Source organism: Cebidichthys violaceus, unplaced genomic scaffold (genome assembly GCF_023349555.1).
Source record: "Cebidichthys violaceus isolate CVI_PGR_0920_01 unplaced genomic scaffold, fCebVio1.0.p SCAF_9, whole genome shotgun sequence".
NCBI lineage: Eukaryota > Metazoa > Chordata > Actinopteri > Perciformes > Stichaeidae > Cebidichthys > Cebidichthys violaceus.
The window spans coordinates 8,321,995-8,347,145 of NW_027176975.1; the positions used below are offsets into that span (position 1 = coordinate 8,321,995).

Consider the following 25,151-nt stretch of genomic DNA (forward strand, 5'->3'; position numbering starts at 1 on the left):
ACACCCACACAAATGTTCTGGCATTTGGATTGTTGCACATGTTTTGAGTGAGCAGCTTTACAATTCTTGTAAGTACATGGATTTTAATGACCTCAGCAAATCTCCAGCATAGCTCTTAACTATAAACTGAAAACAGATCTGATCAGCTAAAATAAGATTCATCAGGGGACTAATTCAATGGGTGTACCAGTTGCCGTGTTCTTTAATGGCCACAGGGTGGCAGTATAGGCCCTTATGTTCAGAATGATCACTCCTCTACATTCCATTTGTCTTGTGAACAAGAGGAGCTGATTGAACCACCACCAGTACAAGTGATCTGATAGTCTTACTAGATATACAGTATTTATCAAGTTTAAACAAGGCAACCTCAAGTGTACAGTTACCACTATCAGCAACATTTCATAACTCAAAATCAAGCTATGTAAATTACAAAGAGGAGCTAAATGAACAAAAGTTGTTGATTGCTTCAGTGTCTTAAGTTTATTTAAGTTAATTGTCTTTAAGTTCAGGTTTAGTTTTACATGAGAACAACTATTATTATTCAATGCTATAGTTCAGTGAATTCAGTTTTAAAGCAGCATGAAAACGTATGTTTAAGCTTAAATTGAAGCATCTTGCGATGCACAAGTTGAAATGTGCTTTTTGGGCTTTAACTTGTCTTCTTCCTGTCCATCATGTTTCTGTGAGGGAGTTTGATGTTGTTTTAGTATGCTCTCATGGTCCTGGATGAACATCTTGACCTAAAGAGGAAACAGTAGAAAACCATAAGTTGTTTGTTTTCTATCTCTCTGCAGTTCATCACCATCTCTGCTCTGTCAGGGTACACACCTTATCAAGCTGTTTCTCTGTGTCATTCAGATTCACAGGTGCGTCTCCTTCTACCATGCCACCTGTCATTTCATAGAGGTTAAGGGTCGCCACCTTAATCCGTCCCAACAAGAGTGTTTTCTTTGCTGCTGTTTCCTGAATGTGGTTCCACTTCCTTTCCTGTGTGAAGACAGGGACAACTGAATTCCACACAAGATGGGAGCTGTACATTTAAGCAACATTTGATTGGGTGTAAGCTCTGATGCCCGACTTGTAACCAGGATCATGTCTGATACCCATGATAGAGCTTCAGAGCACGTCTTCTCCATTTCGGTCTGGAGCTGGGACAGCCGGTTGTTCTTCTGCAGCCGCAGCAAACGATGATTGTCCTCCAGTGTCAGCAGGGAATCTTTCAGCTGGTCGACCTGCTCATGCGCCTTAATTTCTCTCTGATAGAAATGGTCTTGAAAGTGGAGAAGACTCTCTATATGACCCGTGAGCTCCTTTACATCATCAAACTGTAAAACACACAAACGTTAAAAGGTGTAGCTCAAAAATCCAACTTCATTATCTATTTAAAACAAGTCCATGACCACCTCTGCAAACACCTTAGAAATGACTGCACTTTTCTGAAATAAGACATGTACCTGTAAAGAGACAGGGCCAGAGGTGTTATTTCACATAGCAATGCCATATATTTAATGAGTGTTTATGTCTACTGTTTAGGCCATCATCGAGAGACAAGATCTATCAAGATTTTAGGAGGCTTACCGCCATGACTTAACACTTCTTGTGCCACTTCTAACTAAATGAGAAACGTTAGAAAATTAGCTGCATCAATCCAGGATTTACCGTCACGTCTTAAAATGTGGCTTGTTACATAGTCATACAGTCTTAAAATTCTGGGAACCTCTGTTTAAGTAAATGGCTCTTTTGATGATAGACTATTAATGTACGACAAACAAATTTAGATTGAGTTTCTCTGCATGTAAAGACGTCCTTGCAGTACCTTAGCCATCGTGACCACCCGCACCATGAAGTCCTTGTATACACTGAGTCTTTGTATCTGACGCTGCTGTTCCCGTTTCCTCTCCATCAGCTCAGCATACACCAGCTTTAGCCTCTCTAGCTCTGCCTCCAATTGAAGCACCTCTTTCCTCTCCTTCTCTGCTTTCTCAGCAGCTTGAACAACGACTTCATCCTGCAGGGAAGGAGATAAGAGGGACTTAGTGTTGCTGCTTTTGTCGAGTTTCAGCCATGAAACTGAAATCCAATAACGTTACGTACAGTCTTATACAGGAGTCTTGAGTGAAATGTTCCTCTACTGTACCTTCAGAAACGTATCAAAGCTTAAGTGTAAATCCCTCGCTTTCTTGATCTCCACATGCAACTCATCTCTGCGCTGTTGCAAACTCTCCAATATCTACATAAAAACACACACAGCAGGCAAAAATGACTTCAGAATAGTTGTGATGCATGCTCAGTCAGTTAAAATGACTTCTCACGATGTAGCATTCTGTATCAATTCTCACATATTAAGGCAGAACGTTACATCTCGAGAAGTAACATTAGCGATTGGTAACTGCTAGACAGTTGTGCCTCACAAGGGCCATTTTGGGCTTTTTAATTAGTATTTTTTTAAATCATTTTAGGTGTGTAAATGCATATGAAACATACACATCCCTTTGAAACCACACTTCTTGATCCTTGGCCATTAGCATTACAGCATAAAAATGTGCATTCTATTATATCAGGCTTTTAATCTAGAGCCCTGGCTTCAGAATAGTAGTTTTTACAAGTTTCCAGCAGATTGAACCATTTTCTAATGTTGTCCCTACTGGTCACATATATACTATTTTTCTGGTGTGTGTTTGATGCAATACATCAATATCAATGTTGTTGCTAATCATTGACGTGTGCCAGACTGTGGAAAAAAAAATCCCCCAAGCATTTAGTATAGAAAATATAATTCAATGTTTGTGTTGTTGTTTTCCCATAAGAACAATGGAATAATTGAGTAAACAAACTATCATTTAATAGGTTAAAATTCTGAAACAATGAATATTTGCCAACTATGATCAGGACTGAAGTTGGTCAAAATAATTAACTCTTTTATAATATTACTACATAGTATTTTTTGTATATCAATTTTAGGAAGGAGACAGTTTGTAAGAATAGATGAACTTTTTTAAGTGAGGCACAAGAGCTTTCTCACATTAGGCCAAACTACCTCGTGTCAAGTAACGTGAAGAGTTGAGTAGTTAACTTAGCTGCTACACGTTCCACCGTGATAAGTAACGTTGGGAGGTAACTAGTACCTGACAGCGCTCCTTGATCTTTGTTTCAAGCGCTTCCTCTTCCCGGCGTTTCTTCTGCATATCAAAGAGGGCAAAGCTGCAGTCACGCAAGGGTCCTCCTGCCATCACACCGCTCACTCTCCTGTTCACACACGAGCATAGTGGGGAGTTATTAACATCGACCGCTCGTGATGATTCTGGCTGAGCTCCACACGCTCCACCACGGAGCACCCACCGCTCCACATGAACTCACTGTGGATCCGGCTCCTCACGGACGCTCCTGGACTTCATTAACATACATAGAACGTTACTCTTTGTTCTCTTTGTTTTCAGACAGAGTCAAGTCAAGTTGGTCTATCTTGCAGTCTTTGTTAACGTTACTTTTCAAACTTTGCCCCCCCCCCCTCATTTCTATGGTAACGTAAACCAGGAACTTTTAAAGGCACAATCCATCATTTCTGTACAAAGAAAAGCAACTTCCTTCATAAGAGTTTTACTCCCAGCTTTGCTACGTTCACACCAAACGTAAAGTGAACTTTCGCGTCGCGTTACTCGCGGGAGTTTACTCGAAGAGGGGGCGTGGCTTATCTCCATGAAAACCGTTATCAACCATGCCGTTTACTTCCGCCATCAACCATGGAGGAAATAACCTCTATTTCTGCTTTGTACTTGTTGTGAAAGTCCCACGTGTCGGGAAACTAAAGGCCTTCTTGTCTGGGTTCATAACATAGTCCGGAGGAGCTCTGTGGATTTCATCGAGCTGTATTCACTGTGTCTAGCAAGACATCGGCTGGTTTACTACAGCTGTATGAACCCCAAAATAAACAATTTTGCTGTGATTTAATTGCAATAAACGGATAACAGATGCCGAAATAACTACATAATAATGCAGATTTGTAAAAAGTCTGAATTCATACTGTGTTGCCTTTCAAAATGCTTGTTCTCTCAATGGAGCTCGGATCGATCGGCGCTAAGCTTTGCTACCATTGTAGCAGCTCCATCAAAACAACGTCATATATGTAAACAAAAGTTCATTAATCAATTAATCAACCAATTATTGCCAACTATTTTGACAACCAGTTAGTCGTTTACAGTATTTTTCAAGCAAACACACTAAAACATTTATTGGTTCTAGCTTTTTAAAGATCCCCTCCAGCCCTAATATCAATACACCATCACCCATGGATTATTGAGCAGGCAAACAGGCAAAGGGTTGTGGGCACCAAAGCCCCACAGCCTTCCTTTTTTTTTTTTTGCTTCTGAGTCTAATCTATCTGACCAACTATACAATGATCTTCATTTTCATCTTTCATTTTTGTTAATTATTCCCACTTGATAGCAGACTACCTTTCACAAGTCTGGAATCTCCTGCCACAAAAGCTTTATTCAGAAGTACTCTAGATTTTGTAATGGTTTTAGGGTCCTTTTTGCAAATAGATGTTATTTTGTATGAAGGGTTTGCCAAAAAAGTTAAGTTTTGTACATAGAGACCAAAACTCCTCACTCCCAACTTGTCAAATACCGACACCTGGTCAGTGGCCCTAAGCTTCATACTATGTCGCCCTAGGTAAACATCTAGCTTCAGTTTTGGACATGACACGGAGGGCGTGTCAACTTCCACTAGTTATATGCACAGTCCATCCATCCATTATCTTTAACCAATTATCCTGTTCAGGGTCGTGGTGGGGCTGGAGCCAATTCCAGCTGACATTAAGCAAACGCAGGGTTCACCCTGGACAAGTCGCCAGACTATCGCAGGCCTGACACAAAGAGACAGACAACCGTTCACGCTAAAATTTCACACCTATGGGCAAATTAGAGTCATCAGTTAACCTAAGCTACATCTCTTTGGACTGTGGGAGGAAGGTGGAGAATCCGGAGAGAACCCACAATGTCACGGGGCGAACATGTAAACTCCATACAGAGGGCCCGTCGAGCCTGGGAATTGAACCCAGGCCCCTCTTGCTGTGAGGTGACAGTGCTAGACAATACATGCCCCTATATGCATAGAGCTTTTTGAAAATAAACTTGGATCAGTAAATATCCGCTGAACATCTGTAGATTGACGGATTACAGTTCAAATTTATTCAATCTAACCACTTGTAGGTAAGAATAACGTCAATATCACAGGCGATTCCAAACTTTTTGAAAAGTAGTATATATTAAAAAAGAACAGACAATGTGTGTACAGCATGGACCTCAGTGATGTGACCCCTGAAACATGAGTTTCAGACACTTGATTGACAGGTGTTACCAAAGGGAGACGTGTGATTTTTTCACTTTAAGCTCAAAAGTCACACTTAATATCACACCTTTCTGCTGCTGACGTTTTGAATGATGCTCGACAGTTCATGCAAGCACGTGCTACACACCACACACTAGACTGACAGACACAGGCACACATCATGACACTTGGCTTTAAACAAGATCAGTTGTGTGAAGTTGTTAAGGCTACTCTGGATCAAAAGATGTAGACCTAATTTATGCAAAACTGTATTTGAGTCTGACGAGACACTGGAAATGTGGAAGGGGGGAGAGACGGGCAAATATCCTTAGTCGAACCACGGATGTGGCATAAGATGATATGCTTCGTAGACCACTAGACCCTGGCCTAAAGTTTCTATAAGTCTGGCAGACATCTTGAGAAATGTGTATCAAATGATGCAAAATGCATCTAAAATATTTCCATGGATTTAAATATTTCAATTTGTGTAAATATAGCTTCAATGACAGTCTGGAATAAGTTGATACAAGATATATACCATCAACTTATTTGGAATGAAATGATTTTAACAATCTATCCGAGAGGAAATCAAATTGGGAAACTGAATGTTAAGGGTTTTAAGTGTCACCTAGTTCATAGGTGTAAGTTGTCAGAGGCTTTAAAATGTAACAATATGTGTCCTTGCAACACACAAAGCTTGATAATACCTTTATGTGTTTATCTGGTACTTTGTGGCAGAGATCCCATTTTAGGGCCACAGTCTTTGACTCACTGCAAGATGCATTCGAGTATAAATGAATATACAGTATGATCTGGTCGTATGGTCAATAAAAGTCAGTGAAGACACAGATATTGAGAACTGATCTTGTGAGCAACTACTAAATGGACCTTGTGGTCAGATTGCTGTTAAGTGCTGTTTCTGTGGACATGAACGAACTTTGAGCCCAAAATTTTCAGCCGACATGGATGAGAGGTACTTCAAGTGCTCAGGAAGGAATGTAAATTTAAACATCTACAATGCCACCTGCAGATGAAGATCATGTGAAGTGATCAAAAGCTCCAAAACAGCCACTGAAATAGACTTTATGGTGAGATTGTTCTGTGAAAAAAGGCAATCGCTGATAGTCTCTTTTGCCTTCAGTAATATTCATCATCAAATGATGAATATTACCAGGACATTCATGGCTTCATGCACACCTAAAATATCTTCAACGACTTGTTATCACCTTTACAGTGAGTAGGAGCCACAGATAGGATTGAGTTAATGGTAATTTGACATTACATGTTCATACTGGGAGCACACTGCAGCGTGGTGACAGAGGAAGTTGGCATTAGCACGCTTAATGGAAATGCTGTGTGCAGCTATTTTTGCATAATAATTGCCAGGTGTGGCGTAGATGTGCTTACAGTAAAAGAAGCAGAACCAGAAAAATGCATCCGCTGTAAATGTGTGTCACACATACACACACATACGCACACACACACACACACACACACACACACACACACACACACAGAAAAAGGGAGATAAAGAAAGAAAAAAGGCATGACTGAAAGGCAGTGAAGAGGAAAAACAACAACACAGATAGCTGCAGGCAGAGATGCTGCTATATCCATTTTTGATGAATGGATGACTTGCTGCATACACACACACACACACACACACACACACACACACACACACACACACACACACACATAGTACTTTATTAATACTAATGGAAGGATGCTATTATAATAAAAGCATGTTGTGTCAGGTGATGGGCAGAGTGTGAGGCTGAGGAGATGCAGACATAACACCCATGTAAACACCAGGAGACCTTTTAACAGCTGAGGAGGACGAGGAGAAGAAGATGAATAGGTCAGAATCTATAATGTCAGGCATAAAGCCCATGAGGACAATGAAGAATACTGGTAGCACTGCTCATTAAAAGAAAAACCTTTTGATTCCCATTTCCCTCCTAAATGTCCTCTTAAGTCGCACATACATTGTTTAAATGTGTCAGAAAAGCTGAATTACCCTACTCTAAGTGACAGATTCAATCCAAATCCAGTATCTTTCTTAAATGAATGCCCTATTACATCAAATGGAAAATAAAATCTGTCTTTATCTAAGGATTCAAGGATCATTTGTTGTCACTATGCAACACAGGGATGCACAAAGAAATGCAGTTGTAGCCCATTTGTAACACAAGAAAAACATGACAAACAAAACAAAACAAAAACAGTAATGCATTCCTGTAGTGTATTTTTAGTTTATTTGCATCATAAGGAATGTAAACAGCAGCAACAAAAACAATTCTCTGTGCAGATAATACAGCCAACATCTTAACATCCCACATCAGGACAACATTGTCCATTAACTTTGACAATGTTTGAGCCCCAAGCATCATCATGTAAACACGGAGTCCACCTCGTCTCGTCCCACCGAAATCCTGCACTCTGTCCTTCAGTCCGCCCACCAAGAGCAGCTTGATCTGGGACACGACGATGGAGCCAGGTCTCTTGTGGACACAACAGACACTGACCTCCCATCGCTGGGAAGTCTTATTTCATCCATCTTGTTTTTCTGCAATCAGACAGTCAGACAGTCAGCAGTAGGCTGGTAGTGGAGTGGCATTAGGTCCTACTTGGGTTAGCTTAGCTTCCATCAGAGCCTCCACCCTGGGACGGTTTGGTGGCGTTTGGTCAGGCAGGTCTGGCTGGTTGATCGGCCGTGGACGGTGATCGTCTCAAAGTCCGCTGCACTTAATCACCATGCTTCCTTTTCCGAAGTTGATGAATGTATTCTGTCATACGCCATTAGTGCTCCAGTAATAAACACAAAAAAACAACAAATTAAGACAATAAATCTCTAAATTCATGAGAGCTACGCAGCATGTACATGTTGTTACATCTTCACTGACATTTACCCAGTACAGTACACTGATGCTTACACCTCTGAATGAATCTCACTAGTGTTACATGTATTCTCTGGACAGGTTTTCTAACCATTTGAACCAGAGTTACAGTGTTTGTGACTGACGCTTCTTCGTATGTTGGCCGTTTTCTGAAACTGTTGTCCCATGATGCTTTGAAAACTCATATAACTCTTTTTGTGTGTGTGTGTGTTGTCAAGTTGTTTTTCTGGTTTTGGTTTATGACTACTCCCTGCATATTCTGCTTAACTGCTCTGATTGCCTCATTAGCACCTTACTCAGAAGATTGTTTTCATACGATTTTCTTTTGCTTGGAAAAATGTTATTTTAGGACATTAAGTTTTATTTTACTCGTCAAGACTCGCTTTAAATTCGTAAAATACAAAATAAAAAAGCATAATACTAAAAGGCCTTTACTTTCACTGTAGCTTGCGCAGAAACACACATACACACACACACACACACACACACACACACACACACACACTTGAGTGGACAGGTAACAAACATTTAGACATCCATTATTAAAGGTCAACAGTGTGGTGCAAACAGATATTAAGAGGAAGTCTGTGTTTATGCTAATGCCTTGTCAGATAGAGAGGGCAGCGACTCTCTGACACCATCTATTAATAATGAGACAAGGTCGCAGAAATGCACTGAGTATGAACCAAACAATGCTGCTGCTGCTGGCGAACAATGGCGTCTGACAGCGAGCTGAGTGAGTACTTTGAAATTGGGCTGCGTGTGCACGCAGTGTTTGGAGGGAATGGGGTGTGTGAATGGATTTGTTTGTTTATTGATGTTTGTGTTTTGTGTTTGTCTCACAGCAGTGGTCTTGTCTGGCCTGTTTGCAAACATGCCTGTACACAAGTGTCAACAAGTCTGCATGGGAAGCACGATTGACCAAAAAGCAGAGAGGGAGGCCTCTGAGGGGACGCTGAGGCACATGGGACCTCTAGAAAACGCAACTGAAAGCATAGTATTTTCTCATTTCTGAATACAACGACATGTGTTAAATATATTTTACAGATTTAAAAACTATTCTTCCTTAATAATTCTAGCTGGGACATCTTTTATACTAATAAGACAATGTTTCCCAAACTGGATTAAGGACTGCTTGAGGTATCCTAATTTACCTGATATACATCTGATACACAAAATGATGTCTATTCTTTCTGATTCCATCCAAGTTTTTAATTTTTCTTGTGACATACAGAATATTCACATTCAACATCTTTCAAATGAAACTATTCATGAAGGGAAATCTCTTGTTTGGTTGAATTTACATGGAGAATATAAGGCCACAGTGAGGATGAGGTCGTAAACTACTGAAATAAGGAATACCCAATATGGACCATCACTACAATCAAGGACATATAGGTCATGGCCTCGGCCTTCAGCCATGCTACCATGTGGCTCTATGGATGTGAATCCGTCTGTTGGTCGGTTCACCACTTTGGTCTAGAATGATAGTAACTTCGGTGACCTTCTGACTTCTCATCAACTATCATCAAGTTTAAAGTGTCAATTTGTGCATTTTGGTTTAACGCTACATTCCCATCAACCTCAGCTTTGTATTTCGTGCACAGTAAACATGATACCTGCTTGGTTTTAGGAGAATGTTAGCATGCTGATGTTTGTTTGTGGAGCTAGCATTGAGCTACTTTATGCTATCCGCTCAATCAATATCAAGAAAGCCTCCACAGATTATCACTCTACGTACAAAACACAATGAATCAGCAGCAGAAGAAGAGAGACAAAATAAATGTCATTTTATACAGTAATAACTGTAAATGATGTCTTACCTTTGCTGTTTGGGGTCAGATGTTGTGTCAGAGCTGCTAATGGCTACTCCATTATCTCTGGAGCATTTTTGAGTTGATTCCAGCTTTCTGTATTTGCTGCCTTCCTGCATCAAACAGTCATACTCCTGTAAGAAGTGTTTGAGTGATTCTTCAAAACCAAGCCAGAGTTGTATTTGGTTACATTGAATTAATACCTATAGTGATGTACAAATTAAATTAAACTACTGTCACATTTACCTGAGACAATTTCAAATGCACAGATGGTGAACCCAAAATGGACTATTTGGAGATTCCCCCTCAACATTCCTCTTAAACTTACTCTCCCACTTTGCCCTGCTTAACTTTATTAGCATCAACTTGCGCACAGCTAATGTTCAGATGTTGTGATGTACAAGAGCTTTTGGGCTACAACTGAACTAATTCAAAAGGATATTCACTCCAGAACAGTTTTTATCATTTATATTGTGCTACATCTTCACTTACTCTTACACCTCTGAAGAAATCTCACTAGTTACCTTTATTGTGATATCAAGATTATTCAAATATACCTTGAAGTTGCAGAGATACACTATTCATTTTAGGCATGCCATTTTTAAGCAGGGGCCTGACACTTGTATGGCTGTAGCCTTATTTTCTGAGAATTAAGGCAATTTGGGTATTTTATAGGCTGAATCTAGTATTTGGACTTGCCACATTAAAGTTTGACTACCTAAATCTCCAATAATTGATTTCATTGGCCACTTGACAAGCAGCGGAAACCAGTTGTGAAGACAGCATTGACATATTTTCTTTTATACAAGTTATTGTTTATTTGTCGTATTCCTGGCCACCTGTTGAATGTAAGTCCCTTATCCAACTCCTTTAGCTCTTCTTAGTGTGTATGAGGTTCAGGATGGGTGTGTATGTGAACGTGTGTGTGCCTTGAATATTTTGTCATCTCTATATTCTGCACAGTTTTTTGTTCAACAACATCATTGCTATGTAAAACACACTGTGTTGCATTTTATTATGTATTAATTGTGCAATATAAATAAAGTTGACTTGACTGGTCTCTGTTAGCTGTTGTGCTCTACTAACTTCAGCACCAAACCGCAGATAAACGTCAGCGACTTGCTGCTGAGCAGGAAATGTACTGTGGGGTTTTGGAGCTTTTTCACTATGAGAGTGATATGAGTGTACCAAAACAATAAAGTTGGGCCGAGACAGATAAACAATGAGCTGAAAAGCTCACTATAAAGGTCTGTAAAGTTGAGGGGAGCTACAGATACGTTTTTTCACTACAAGGGACACTTTTGTTTTGTTTTTTTGTCTTTTGAAACATTGTTTTACACAATAATGTTATACAGATATAATATTGATTATAGCTGCTTTAGAGTCATTAGGCAAAAGAAAGAAAGAAAAAAGGATACAAGTGGGAGTTTCCCCAGCAGATTTTATTCCTATTTTTTATGAATTTAAAACATCCAAATAATTAGTTAAACAAATCGAGACTTTCTTTGTGAAAGTCACAGAATTTTTGAGAAGGAGGGGTTGCATTGTGAGAACTTGGACTCATGAGTTGAGTATTTTTGAAATCCTGGCTACGGTCCTGGGCACATGCACAATAATGACCTGACAATGTTCCTTTAATCAAAATTGGGGGACGGTGAGGGGCCACAGCCGGTCTGTACAGTGAGCAAACAAAAGGAGCGGCAAAGTGAAGTCCTGCTGGTAGTGATATCATTATGTGTGTCTTGTCTGGACAAGGGGACCGGACTGAGGTCAGGGGGTATGGGGTTAATACTGACTGTATGGGTTTGTGTGTGTGTATGTGTTTGTGTGTCTTGCTGGTTGTGGGGCTTTGTCTTAAAGAGAGTGTTTTTGTGTATCTTTATTTGTGTGTATGTGTGTGTGGGGGATTAGCGTGCCTCTCCAGTCCTCTGGCTGTAATTAGACGAGACATTGGCTCCATGACGTCCCACAACCCCCCTCACCACCCACTGCGGGAGCGCCTCTATCCCTTTCACCCTGTCATGTGTGTTTGGCTGCTGGTCTTGGGACCTTGGCGGTATGTTAGGAGTTAAAACAATTATTCTTGCTCACATCACAGTGTCCTTTTTAAAAACTTTGCTTCCACTGGGGAGAGCGACAGAAAAATCGGGGAGACAAAGTTATCCCTTTGGACCCGATCCTGGGACGTGACAGCCACATGACAACAAGATACCCTGAATCTGATTTTTCGTGATGTTTGCATGTTTGTATCTTTTACGGGGATCAGCAGTTCTTTAAAACTGGCACTGAGTAGTTGATCCAGTCTAAAAGTGAGAGTCCAGCATGAGAGAGAAGGATCAGGCAGCTCCATCAGGGTGATGGTTCGAGGATGGCCAGATAAACAACCATCACTGATCAGGTTAGCCTGAGCCCTCTGACCCTGGATTGGCCTGTCTGCTGTTGGTTTGACCCTTAACCTCTTCCTTTGTCTTTTAGATGCAACACGCAGGACAACCCAAGCACCCCCCCCCCCCCCCACCCACCCACCACACGCACACTCCTACTTGGCCTCTTATCCTTGACAGCCCTTATGCTCATATTAAGATCTACTTCAGTGATTTCAGGGCCGTTTCAGCCATAAACTCTCATTTAGGGGGAAATTAGCTTTGAGTCTCAGTCTTGTTTCCATACTGTGCTTAACAGCATTAGACCATTCTTGTGGCTTTTAAATAACAACAAGGATGGATAGTATCATTCAAATAAACCTCCACCATCCTACTTTGTTGCACCACATGTAATGGCCAAGCATTCATTGTTTTACATTATTGTACTGCCTTTGTGCTGTCCTCTTAGTGCCATACAGTGCTTACTGATTCTAATTACAGTTCCGTATGGCTCGGGATATTAACATATGCTGAGAGAGATATGTTTGATGTATCCATCAACCCATCAACCCATATGCTATGCTCTCTCAACTTTCAATTCCCTCTCTAAAAACACCTGAACAAGCTTTGGTGTGATTGTTGTTCTCAAGTTTCTGCAAAGCCATTGGGGAAAGAAAAAATAATACAAAAACAATTTTAATATTTAACTCTAAACTTTTGAAACGTGAAAATCAATCCAAGCTTTCTCTATTTTCTATGACATCTCAGTGTAACAGCTGCTGAACTAGTGCCATGCTAGTCAGGGAGGACTGAGCTGTTTCCCTTTACTGCCACAGAGACGGAGCACCATCCGACCCATAGAGATGAACCGTAATCAACTTTACCAATTACACTCCATCTCAGACCACTTATTCTACACAAAATGGCATCACTAATGCTAGACATCACACAAATGCCTCTCAGTGTCCTGCAAGAGACTCCTGCTACACATTTATAGATTCAATCCAATAGTTCAGACTTTAATGAAATAAGCTTAAATAACTCTTTGATGCCTTTTAAAGGGGCTTTCTTTGCTAGATAAATGGGTCTTGGTAGCCGGGCAGCAGCTTTAACATTCATACAGCAGAAACATAAGCCCTTCTCAGCAACCCTCCTAGTTTAGTTGTGATACAGAATGTTAGGTCTGCAGGCCAAATGTGTGACATTTTCAAATGTCAGTCTTTTTCTGTTTTTACATGCGGTGTCTCGTCACACACGACGATAAAAAGATGTGTGTTTGCGTTTGTTTGTGCTCTGTGTCTGTTAGAAACCATCATGGTAAATTTGGATAAGGATGAGAAAAGTAGAATATGTTGAGGGCAGGCGGAGGGGTTAATGGTGTATGTGTGTGTGTGTGTGTGTGTGTGTGTGTGTGTGTGTGTGTGTGTGTGTGTGTGTGTTTGTGTGTGTGTGTTGGGGGGTTCGTCTGGGAGATAATGATAAGCACCACTTAGGCTCTTTGATCACAGAGGTTCATCAATCTACTGTCTGACCAGTGTGTCTGAGAAAGTCCTCCACAGACGGATTAAGATCCTTCACACATGCACAAACACACACTCTGTGTTTAATATTACTTTACCACTTTATCCAAAGCTGTATTCTCCCAGCTAACTTCCAGCCACACAGAAGTCATCACCGAGCTCCGTTACTGTAGAAGCAAACATGAAGCGACGCAATCCATCTTCAGAGTCGGAGGCCCATGTATGGGACCTCCCTCTCCCCCTTTCCTCATCCTAGCCCGAGTTTGTCTGGAGACGAAGGGTTAAGGAGGAACAGACCCTCTGAAGAGCTGCCTGCTTAACCTCTGACCTTATGGTGTAGGAGAGAGAGAGAAAGGAAGAGAGAGAAAAAGAGAAAGAGAGAGAGGGAGGTCTGACAACTGACATATAACTATGCAATTGAATGTAAATACACCAGGAAGTTTAATGATTTAGCAGCCTTTTCTAAATAAATCTCTTCATGTTACGTCCATTTGTTCTTTCAAAACAAGTGTGCTGTAAACTCTGAGCAGGTGTAAGGTGTAAGAGGTTAACTTTGCTGTGAGAGACACAGAAACATGAGATGTCAAGAGGAGAGAGAGGAGGGGAGTCTAAGAAAAGGGAGGGGGGGACCACCAACACACCCCCACCTTTCTTTGTCCTGCATCCCGGCAGACCCGAACCCTCTCTGGGCATCAGTGAGGGGGTCCAGCTGGTGGAGACTGCAGATGCCAAACAACCTGTCAGAGATAACAGGAGGCGGACAAGGTATGCACAGCACCCACAACACTCTGAGGGGTTCATTGCTGAGTGGAAAAGTTAGAGACACTGGGGTCTTTTATATGTGATAAGACGTCATAGCACATGCACTGCTCCACTTTAAACAATGCTCTCTACATTTTTGAATGAGATTGTTGCACACACAGCATTTGAGAGAAGGAGCAGGCTGCTGTTGTTATCAGGTCCTTCATACTGAATCATGCATTGAAACTGATAAACTGCACCGCACTTAAAAGAGTTTCCACACCCAAGGTGCTGAAAGTACTTTAAATAACCCCCTGGGAATGTTAATAGTTCGTCTCTGCTGCGTTTCTTGTCCAATCACAAAGAAGAACACTACAACCACTTGACTTACGCAAAAATTCTCTAAAATTTATTCCATTTCTGTATATAAATCTGTCTTTATTTCCATTGAACAGCAAATTTTGTTTGTTTATCACAACTATTTATCACCACTTGGAGATGGAGGGTGAAACCAGAAACAAATCTTCAAAAAGAAACAAAAATCTTTGAACAATAACGTCTTGTTTCACAAGTTAACAACAAACTAATCTTTACAAATCTAGAGTAATAAATACTATTAGCAGGAACAACGCTATAAAAAATCTCATTGTAACGCACCCATATACTCACACACATACACACAAATACACATCAAGGAATGATGAGGATCTGCTCTCTGCATACTGATGGTTTGTAATGTTAGAGCACCTTCTCACATGTTACTGCATGTAAAACACCTGGACATAAACATAAAAACTGCTTCATTACACAATAAACCAAAATCTTGCACAGTGGGTGACACACATGTTTCTTTACAGGGAAATGCATTTAACCCAATCTTGTCACAGCAATTAATGGAGACATTCTGTATGGACGCAACAGGGAGCATTTAGAAGTAAAAGGACTCAAAAGAATATTTGAAAGAGTTGGTACATCAACATTAGCCCATTTACAGCACTGTGATTGTCTATGTTTGCTGAGCAATCCTCACATGTCAGGGATCAACACTGGACCCATGAATAATTCAGAAACAAACTAAAATGGGCCAGCACACAGGCACACATGAAACACGCTGCACTCCAGCTCTGACTGGTCAGCTGGGGATAAAAGAGAGGCGCTTGTTCATTGGCTGGCTCTCAGTGAACGGAGAAAGCGGATTGGTCAGCTGGGGGTGACTGAAAGGACAGCGGTGACAGTTGCGTGACGCTGAGTTGTGCATTTACCCAGAATGCATTGGAAGCTGTGTTTACAGGTCCTTCAGCCTGTAGCGTGGTCTAAACAAACTGTTTATTTCTATGGTGCAGCGCCTGCAGCTACTACTGCCTGTCTCATTGGAAATTAACTCACAGCATCCTTGAGCTGAACTGACATAGGCTTTACATACAAACACACACACACGCACAGACAACTCATGCCTTTTCTCCTTCACTGAGACGGAGCATGGAGCGGTGCTTTGCTCCACTAAAGAGAAACAATGTCTCCCTCGGGCTCTGCTGTGAGAGCTGAGATTATTTTGGTCAGTAAATGTTACTGCCTGTCTGACAGTGGGTCACAATTTACATCCTTCACAATGGAAAGAGTGGGACTCATTGAGAGGAAAACAGCCTCGTGCTGTTCACGGTCTGGCCTCAGCAGGGCTCACAGTGCAAACATGTGGATGACACCAGTCTTTGGGGTATGGAAAGACAATAAAGTTCAACTTTGATTGTGCTGCTCGGATTCATTTTTTCTTCTTTTTTTTAACACTTCATGGATGTCCAAATCCAGTCTTTAACAATCCACTGCTCCATCCAGCACAGAGGGGAAACATGAGGAACGATGAGACTTCCTCACACAGCACAAAATCACTTTTCACAAATATTTTACAAAGGTCATATCATATTCAGTCCGTATATGGCGCAGCATCTTTCAGCGAAGCAAAAAGAAGGGTCGCTGAATTTGAGACGAGGAATCTCTGTCAGTCTTTCGCACGTGTCCTCTGGTTCAGTTAGGAGGCTGCACTCCATTCTGGGACGCCACATCTGATGTGTGTGTGTGTTTCTAGTGTGTGGTAGAGAGGAGGAGACAGGTTGGGCGTGTAGCGAGGATACTCTCTTAGAGGAGGGCTGAGCTGCCTGCTGTGAATGTTTTGGGAGCTCTGAGATGAAGGTCCAGAGCTCTGGCTCTGAAAGGGGTCGTGGGTGATGTGTTCTCCCAGCGGCGGAGAGCTCTGGTGGGCTAAAGCACTGAGTCGGGAGCCCTGAGGGCTGGAGCTGTAGGGGGGATGAGGGGTGTAAGGTGGGTAGGTTTCCATTGGGGTCATGGCAGAGGAGAGCGGGCAGGTGTATGACCAGGATGTACAGTTGAGTTCATCCAGTCTGGGCTCGGCGCCGGCAAACATGCAAGCCTGACGCTGTCCCATGTCTGAGCTGTAGGGGGAGTCAGTGAGTGGGTTGTTGGGTAGACCGGTTGGAGGAGGAGGATAGGAGGAGGGGTGATAGTAAGACTCGCCCTCACTCGGAGAGCTTCTGGTGAAGGATTTCTTGTACGGGTGCTGCCTGGTTCCTGAAGAGCAGTTCTCCACTGAAGAGAGACGCAGACAGAGAAAAAGACGTATTGAAACATGCAGTAGTATCAGTATTTCAATAATATAATTAAAACAATACCCAGCCCAGTTAACTAAAATGTGTACCGGCTATACTTATCATCAATGCAGACCATTCTGTCAAGTAGCCCAGTCCAGATTTAAAAGGCCTTTTGAGACGTTTTGTCTTCTTCTTTTAAATCAAGCCTGAAGCACACATTACTCGTCACCCATGCTTAATTAAATGATGTTTCTCAGCTTGAGTTAAGTTGCAGCCCAACAAAATATTTTGAAATAATAATTTAGTATTTTAAACTTCTTTGCATTTTTTTCTCTAGTCAGTCATTGTTAGTGATTTTCTTTTAGTTGTTGATTAATATGTCTGAATGAACCCATGCAAGCGTGTCTGTATGACCAATAATCATAATAACTGATATTCATTCAGTCAGCTGCTGCCTCAGTGAATCTGATGCTAATTAAACAGTTTGCAAACACAGACTGAATGCCAGTCACAGCACAAGTGAATCTGGTTTTTAGGTTGATATGCTTTTTCCCAGGCAGACATTGGTTGCCATTTATTTCAGTAGACTTTAAAAAACGACCTGAAAAGACTTAAAATTTGAGGTCATTTGCAATAAAAAAAACAAAAAAAACATTTTTGTTAGTTCCATGTTATATGCAGTAATTACATGATCATCATTAACTTATTAACTTACAGTTGACAGACATTAATATTTCTAAATCTCATAAATGCAATGATTTTTGGTAACCATTTCTGAGTTTTCAAAATTGTCCCGGCAACAACTGCATTACCAAGAGGATGCTGTGACTGATAAATAAACCAAATAACTCAGTTACACTTCAAGTCTCCAATTTCCATACTGGCTGCAATCTTAAAATGTGTAAATCTTATTCAATTTTAAAACAATATTAAACTTTATATGATTGTCAGCAATTGGAAAAAACATGTAAAACCACTGCAAGTAATTACTATGACATTTACACAAAGCTGTTTTGTGCTAATAGCCTATTAATAATTTGGCACAGAGCCACAAGTCAGATAAGTTTCAGGGCCGCTCGGTGATATTTTCATAAATACTTTTTAAAGTGAGAAAAATACACAATTATTGCCACTATTACAAAAAAAGTAACAATAATAAAATGAAAATGAATAGGTAGTGTCTGCATTAGTTGACCAATGGCATTGCTTTGTGTTTTTACAGCTTGAGATAATTGTCTTCCTACACAGAGTACTGGAGGCAGAGACACACAGCTTCCTCCTACCTTTCCTCTTGGTGCAGTGGTAGACCTGCGGCTGTTGGCCGTGCTGCAGCTGAGGATGAGGAAGGGTGTAGTGTGCCGGGGGAGCCCTCAGCAGCTCCTGGGGACTGCCGCTGCTCAAGCCGTTCTCGCAGCTGAAGGGGGATCCGACAGCTTCGGGAGATCCATGCAGACCCCGGCCCTCCCCACTGAAGGGACTGCCGGTGGAACAGGCTCTCTGACGGACAGTACTGCGAGGGACCACAGGGTAGTCCTTACTGAAACAAAGAAAGAGAGAGGTGGGTTGAGAATTACAGCAGAAGCAACAATTTGCATCTGATGTTGTCATGGCCTCAGATGTGCTGCTTAAAACGACCTCTCCTGACTCTGTACACGTATTTATTTCGACCTGGGTGTATTATTAGTGGTCTTGCCCTCCCCCCTTCTTTCAAGTCTACTTAGTCGTACTCCATCCTTTCAGCTCTGATCTCTTTTTGTACACACTCCCCTCTTGGTGAACTCTGTAGTATGTAAGGGACAGCGGGCCACATCTCCCTGACCCTCGCTGAGATAGTGACACACACTTATGCATGCACACACACACAGCCAGTCCTGTTGTGAGATAATACGCTGCTCTAAAAATAAACATCCATCCGTGTGTCACTTCAGATAGACTCTCTCTTCTGCTCTCCTTTGCTCTGCTCTGCTCCCCACCAACCACGGCAGCACAGTAACACAGGGGTGCTGCATTTAATAGCAACCTCTCTCCCTCCTCCGCCCTCTGTAACAGCCTCTCCCATTGGCTTATCAAAATCTCTACACTGCCTGCCACAACAGCGCTTGAATGGAGATCAGTCCAACATGCAAACAGACACCATGTAGGGCCATCAGCTGATCAGCAGTGACAGTCCAACAAACCAGCAGCAGCGTGATATCATCATCTATCTATTTATCAATGCAGGAACTGACGCTTGGGGTGTCGTGTTTGTGCTGCACGCTCTGGTCGAGATTTCAGGCTAAGATCAACCTTCAGGTGACAATGGCTCACACACACACACACACACACACACACACACACACACGTATACTCATGTCTTAGACCATATGTACCACATCATAACAACCCTCAGAGAGGGTGATAGATTTTGTTTCCTTTGAATGCTCACAAACACACATACACACACACACCCAGTCGAGTTTTCATGACTTTTGGGGACATTACATTGACTTACATTAATTTACTGGAGACTTCACATAACGCAAACCATAACCATGATCAGCCTAATCCTAACCCTTGCCCTAACCTTAAACCAAGTCTTCACCCTAAAATGTAATGAATTACAGTATGTGGACGGGTAAAACACGCCCACACACACACACACACACACACACACACACACACACACACACACACGTCAACAAAGCTGTACTCACCCTTGTAGCTTGGCCATGCGGTGTAGCTCATTGTCATCGCTGCCTCTGAAGCCCTTCGCAAAAGGGTTATTCTCTATCTTCAGCTGTGTAATCTGAGCACAAAACATAGAAAATCTTTAGCTCAGACACAAGCATTACACCACATGCACAGGCCCAAACAAACACACTTTCATACAAGTACAGGAAGACACATAAAGGCACATTCAACTGTTCTTTTCATTGACTGAAACTCAATAGCTTACTACTCGTGAGAGGCCCTACAGATGTTAAAAGCAGCTCTGCTGAAGCTCTGGACGGCCAACATTCCTCAGCAGCTGACGTTTCTAACGGAGCGGACAGTGTCCTCGCCAGCTGACGCAGAATAAACTGTTTACCCAAACAGTCGCCAGGTTTAAGGATTTCAGGCCAAAGCTTTTAGAGGTCCAAAGCTGCGAGCTTTGATGTTTAAGTCTTCAAACTTTTCTCAATGATGTCATGGAGGAAAACCACCATCACACAGCAGGCAAGTGGCCTTGAGATCTGACACAAGCTCGTGTCTAAATAAACTTTGAAGTACCGATAAAACTGATACCGCCATCAAACTACTGGCTAAATAGATCAAATTTTTCACACGCATGTTGGATTTAGCAGTGTGATACCATTAGTATTTGTTATCACTTGTATGACAGAAATAATGTTTAAGTTCATTTTTTTACACAATAACCACATTTCATCACACAAATGTAATTTGTAAAATTATGTAAAAGTAAAAAAAAAGTAAAAAATGATTTCTAGAATAATACTCACTTTAATTACTAACTTCTGCTACTGCCACTAATAATAATAATAATAATATAAATTAAAAGTTTAGATTACAAAATATGAATTGAACACATCAATTATGTATTTATATACATGATGACATTTTGATAAAATAGCAGTTACAACAATTACACTTCATCATTACGTTTTTAGAAACTACAATACTCCAAGTATGTATAAATGTTATAAACTTTTTCATGAACTAAAAACTGTATCTACTATTCAAATAAATGAATGCACATACTTGTTGTAAATCTATTTTCTGAGCCGTGTATGCGTTTGTTTGTTTTTACACTTTTTATTACACAATAAATAAAAGAATACCATTTTGAATCTGTAGATACATGTGTGCAGAAATTAGGCCTCTATTGTTTAAAGCCCTATGAGGCAAATTTCTGATTTGTGATTTTGGGCTGTATAAAATAAATTGAATTAATTAATGTGCCAACAACGAATAGACAAAAAAATATAGTTGAAATTGATCTATTTATGTTGTTTAAGTTTTGTTATGAAATGTAATCTCATTGAAACTATCTTGTGAAAACTTAACCAGCAGAGCGGCTTAAAGCTTCAGCAATCTGTCTTTCTAATAGACGTTGAGAAAACTGGATCAGCAAAGATCAAGGGAAAGAAACAGGTCATTATAGACCAACACTCACACACTCTCTCTCACACACTCTCTCATACACACACACACACACACACACACACACACACACACGGATAACTTATTTTTTGACATATTTACAAATACTGAATAAGGCCACATAAACAAAAAAGATGCAAATTGACTTTCTGGATACAAAATACGGACAGTAATACAAACAAAGAAAAAGTATGTGCGTGTGTGTGTGAGAGACAGAAGTATTAATGTTGTCAGTGAGCAAAGGCAAATCTTCATACACTTATCTAAGTGGTCACAAATATGACAGCAGAATAGATCAGATTTGCACGCATAAGACTTTGAGAACCATTTCCATAATTGTTAGGATAATTATGAGTTAGCCTATAGCTTCAGTCTGCAAAAAAAGCAAGTGATGTCTAAATGTCACTTTTTGTGGAGCGCCTAGCCGAATGGTTACTGTCCCCAGTTCGTTTCAAACTGTGGGACCTTTGTTGCATGTCATACCCCTCTCTCTCCCCCTTTACAGTCAGCCACCACACTCTTCATCTGACCAATAAAGCCAAAAGGATCATCTAAAAAAAACTCTCTTTTTGTACTGTATTGTATTTTTACTATCATTTTTACCCATGGCCCCATGTAAAGTTGTAGTTCCTATATCGTAACAGTGTTGTTGGTGCACTGTGTCTTGTGTAAAGCGTACCTTGTGGTTCTGGTAGGACGTCACAGCGATGAAGGCAGTCTCAGAGAAGACGTGGGTGCAGAAAGCCGTGTTTTTTGAGCCGAAGCCGTTGTTCTCATCAGCCTTGACAATGTGAAGGCGAGGCTGGTATTTGTGCATGGAGTTGAGTATTATCTGCACAGGGGGGGAACAGATTGAGGAGGTGAGATTGACAGTGCTGTCATGTTTCCCACCAGCAGATGCTGGGACCTGACTGGAGGCCAGGTGGAGGGTAAACCCAACTTATGTCAAGGTACAAGATTTCTTAGATAACATTAATCTTTAAGAGATTCATTCATATTCGGCTGAAACTGAAGGAAGCCATGAATGTAGGAATTGTTTTTGCCTGATTCAGTTATGTAGCATAGCATACAGGTAATTAACTTATGTTAAGGCTTTTTTTTCTAAAAGTTTTATATTCATGTCAATGTTACCAAAAACCATGATGCCACCTTAAAGCAAAGTGATTAGTGAAGCAGTTAATGTAATATTATCTGTCACCTGTGTGAATTTTATCTGGTAATAAGGCCTAAATTCCAAAATACATTTGATGTAATCATGGGTCATTAACCTGGCAGACTAGCTTAGTTCATTGAAATGATTTATACTGATAAAAAAATATATATCGTGCTTGATCTACTTGAAGAAATTAGGGCAACTTTTTGCATCATATTATTATTTAGATCAAGCAAGACTCTATATATTAACTACTTATTTTTTTTGTAAGTAAAAAATAAATAAATAATAATAAGTAAAGTCAACTTAATTATATTATGAAGATCAAGCAAAACTATAGTTCCACCATGATTTAAAGCCATGTTTCTGTAAGTATTGCTTTAGAAGAGAATTGTTCCAAACTTTCTACTTCTATCAAAATGATTGTATCATTGTTACTATTAGCCTTCCACTTCTCCACGTATCACTCTGTCATAAAATGTAGATCTTTTTTCAACTTATCTCCGATACTTAAACAGACTTAAAGTAGGTAATACATTGTTGTTCAGAATGAGCCAGTGATTGTGTGGTCCAACCCACACAACATTCATAGTGTTACTACTCATGGCTTACTTTTCATGGCTCCTCCCACCTCGCAATTACATTGGAACAAAGTAGATATGACAAGATCATTGTTTGTCCTGAGAGTAAGATTAAGGAATAAGGTTAAGGAAAACTCTTTGTTCTGTTTTGAACAAATGCAGATTAACTTCAACTATGTACACATGTAACAATACAAACTTATTTTTTTTTATTCTTATTATCACAAATTGTATTATGCTACATTTACAGCCACTACTCTTTTCAGTGTTGTTGAAGGTTGTATAAAGTTTGTGCACTTGGTGACCTAAAACTTTTTTTATATATTAGAAAAGGCTGAAACGTCGTTAAATTTGGCTTGCAAATACCAGAGATGTGACAACAACTCAGTGCATTCAACCAACAATTGTAACTCGTCACTGGTAACTCCACAAGTGCTTTAAACAAAACAATTGGATCACGGTATGCGCATGCATGGGACTGCAGTTAAACACCAGCGTTAAATGTACAGACCGACACACTGTGGCTGCAGAATCCAGCCGTGCACGTTTGTTTATTCAAGGGGGCACCGTTTAATCGCAGTGACGTGTCCGCCGGTGACATGGATTAGCTAATGGGCTTTCGAGTCATTGAAATCATTAGCTCTAATTCAACAAGCTTGAAAAAAAAAAATATGTGCATGGACGCACCAAGACGCGCGTAGGATACTTGCTCACCTGCTCTTAGTGTGTCAGAGTTACTGTTGGGAAACTGGAGCAACTGAAGCTGGGCATGGCGGGAATGAGTCTCTCTGTTGAGTCTGCAGTGTGGCCACTCTGGCCTCGTGCTGATTAGTGTTGTGTTGTGATGTCTGCCGAGTTATATGTTCACGAGAGTGAGCTACATGTGGTTATACCTGCCTGCCCAACTGCACCCGTGACTGTAGTTTGTGTCATCATTCTTCTTAATCAAAAACATCACTCAAGGTTGATTATTTCAAACGCATATTATGGCTATTTCATATGACCAGGCCAATAGAGCATTTTCACTGGGAAGTTGATGATTTGTGTCCTTCAGTGTCTTTTTAAAAGACGTTTTAATGACTCAACCAAGCTTACAAATTACAGGCCCACAACTAGCACAAGAGCTAAAAAACGTTTTTTTTTTATTCAAGCAACAGACCAACAACATTAGTCTTGTTCTGAATAAATATGCACACACCACATTAGCTAAACACTATTAAGACAGACTCACATGTCCAAAGGGGTCCAGGTGGTTGTTGGTGAGTTTGAGCTTCTGAAAAGAGACGAGCTGGCGGCTCCAGTGAGCTCCGGTGGCGGGAGAGTCCGGATGGACATAGAGCCTCCCGGGCATCGCGGGCTCTGCCTTTCCCGTTATCGACCTTTACAGAGGAGAACAGTGCAGCAGATCGGAAACGGTCAGACATTGACACACAGTGGGTCACGGTGGTTTTTCTGACCGCCAGTGCACCGCTGTGCCCGACGCATGAGGCCTGCGCTGCCGCCGGCTGCAGAAGGCCTATCTGGTGCTTTAATTAGACTAACACAAAATGCACCTTCTTGAGTTTACACAGATATCCACATCTGCACCCTAGCTTAGTCGACACAAATTAACTCGGTCCTCATCAAAACTGCTGCAGCCTCTGTTATTTTGTGCCACAGAGATGTTGTGACGAGCCGAGCGAGAAGACCGAACCATTAAAATATCTGCTGAAACACACGGAAATCACCGCAAAACTGAAAAAAACAAGAGCCAAAATCATACAACAAACGTGCAGTCATTTTGTTTTTCAAAGCAGCTTGGAAGCAGGCACTAAAGAAGGCTAGAGAGATGGTTTTCGTTCATTGATATTTAATCCACGTGTCAAACGGTTGAGGTCTCATCACGTTAAGGCCTATACGTCTGACGTTTTACACGTTACACACACAAAATAGGGCCAAAAATAATTAGTGCTGGATGTGATCTAACAATCAAATGAAGTCCAAGAATAAAGACCTCGAAGAAATATTT

At 40.9% G+C, this 25,151-nt stretch overlaps 2 protein-coding genes across 3 annotated transcripts in view; both read right to left on the reverse strand.

Annotated features, from left to right (window-relative positions):
• Positions 1-178: 178 nt before the first annotated feature.
• Positions 179-3,618, reverse strand: cfap73 (cilia and flagella associated protein 73). The gene is made up of 7 exons (XM_068703979.1): positions 3,358-3,618; positions 3,126-3,246; positions 2,138-2,230; positions 1,817-2,008; positions 1,104-1,325; positions 829-987; positions 179-740 (listed from the first exon to the last, which is right to left on the reverse strand). The coding sequence occupies exons 1-7, from the start codon at positions 3,399-3,401 to the stop codon at positions 600-602; spliced, it is 972 nt and encodes a 323-aa protein (XP_068560080.1). The 5' UTR covers positions 3,402-3,618; the 3' UTR covers positions 179-599.
• An 11,444-nt stretch (positions 3,619-15,062) lies between these two features.
• Positions 15,063-25,151, reverse strand: part of tbx5b (T-box transcription factor 5b) — a 13,259-nt gene continuing 3,170 nt past the window's right edge. For both annotated transcript variants that reach the window (XM_068704058.1, XM_068704057.1), the window contains exons 5-9: positions 24,375-24,522; positions 22,089-22,241; positions 19,963-20,054; positions 18,553-18,806; positions 15,063-17,267 (exon numbers count right to left, since the gene is read on the reverse strand). In XM_068704058.1, the coding sequence (XP_068560159.1) occupies positions 16,693-17,267; positions 18,553-18,806; positions 19,963-20,054; positions 22,089-22,241; positions 24,375-24,522 (1,222 nt within the window). In that variant the 3' untranslated portion in view covers positions 15,063-16,692. The remainder of the gene's footprint in view (positions 17,268-18,552; positions 18,807-19,962; positions 20,055-22,088; positions 22,242-24,374; positions 24,523-25,151) is intronic.

Bases quoted from the DNA above. Each gene is read 5' to 3' on its own strand.
- cfap73 (XM_068703979.1), bottom strand. From the start codon at position 3,401: ATGTTAATGAAGTCCAGGAGCGTCCGTGAGGAGCCGGATCCACA. The intron at 988-1,103 runs GTATCAGACATG...GTCTTCACACAG, and splicing joins GCTCTGAAGCTCTATCATGG to GAAAGGAAGTGGAACCACAT. The intron at 741-828 runs GTGTGTACCCTG...TTTCCTCTTTAG, and splicing joins CAGAGAAACAGCTTGATAAG to GTCAAGATGTTCATCCAGGA.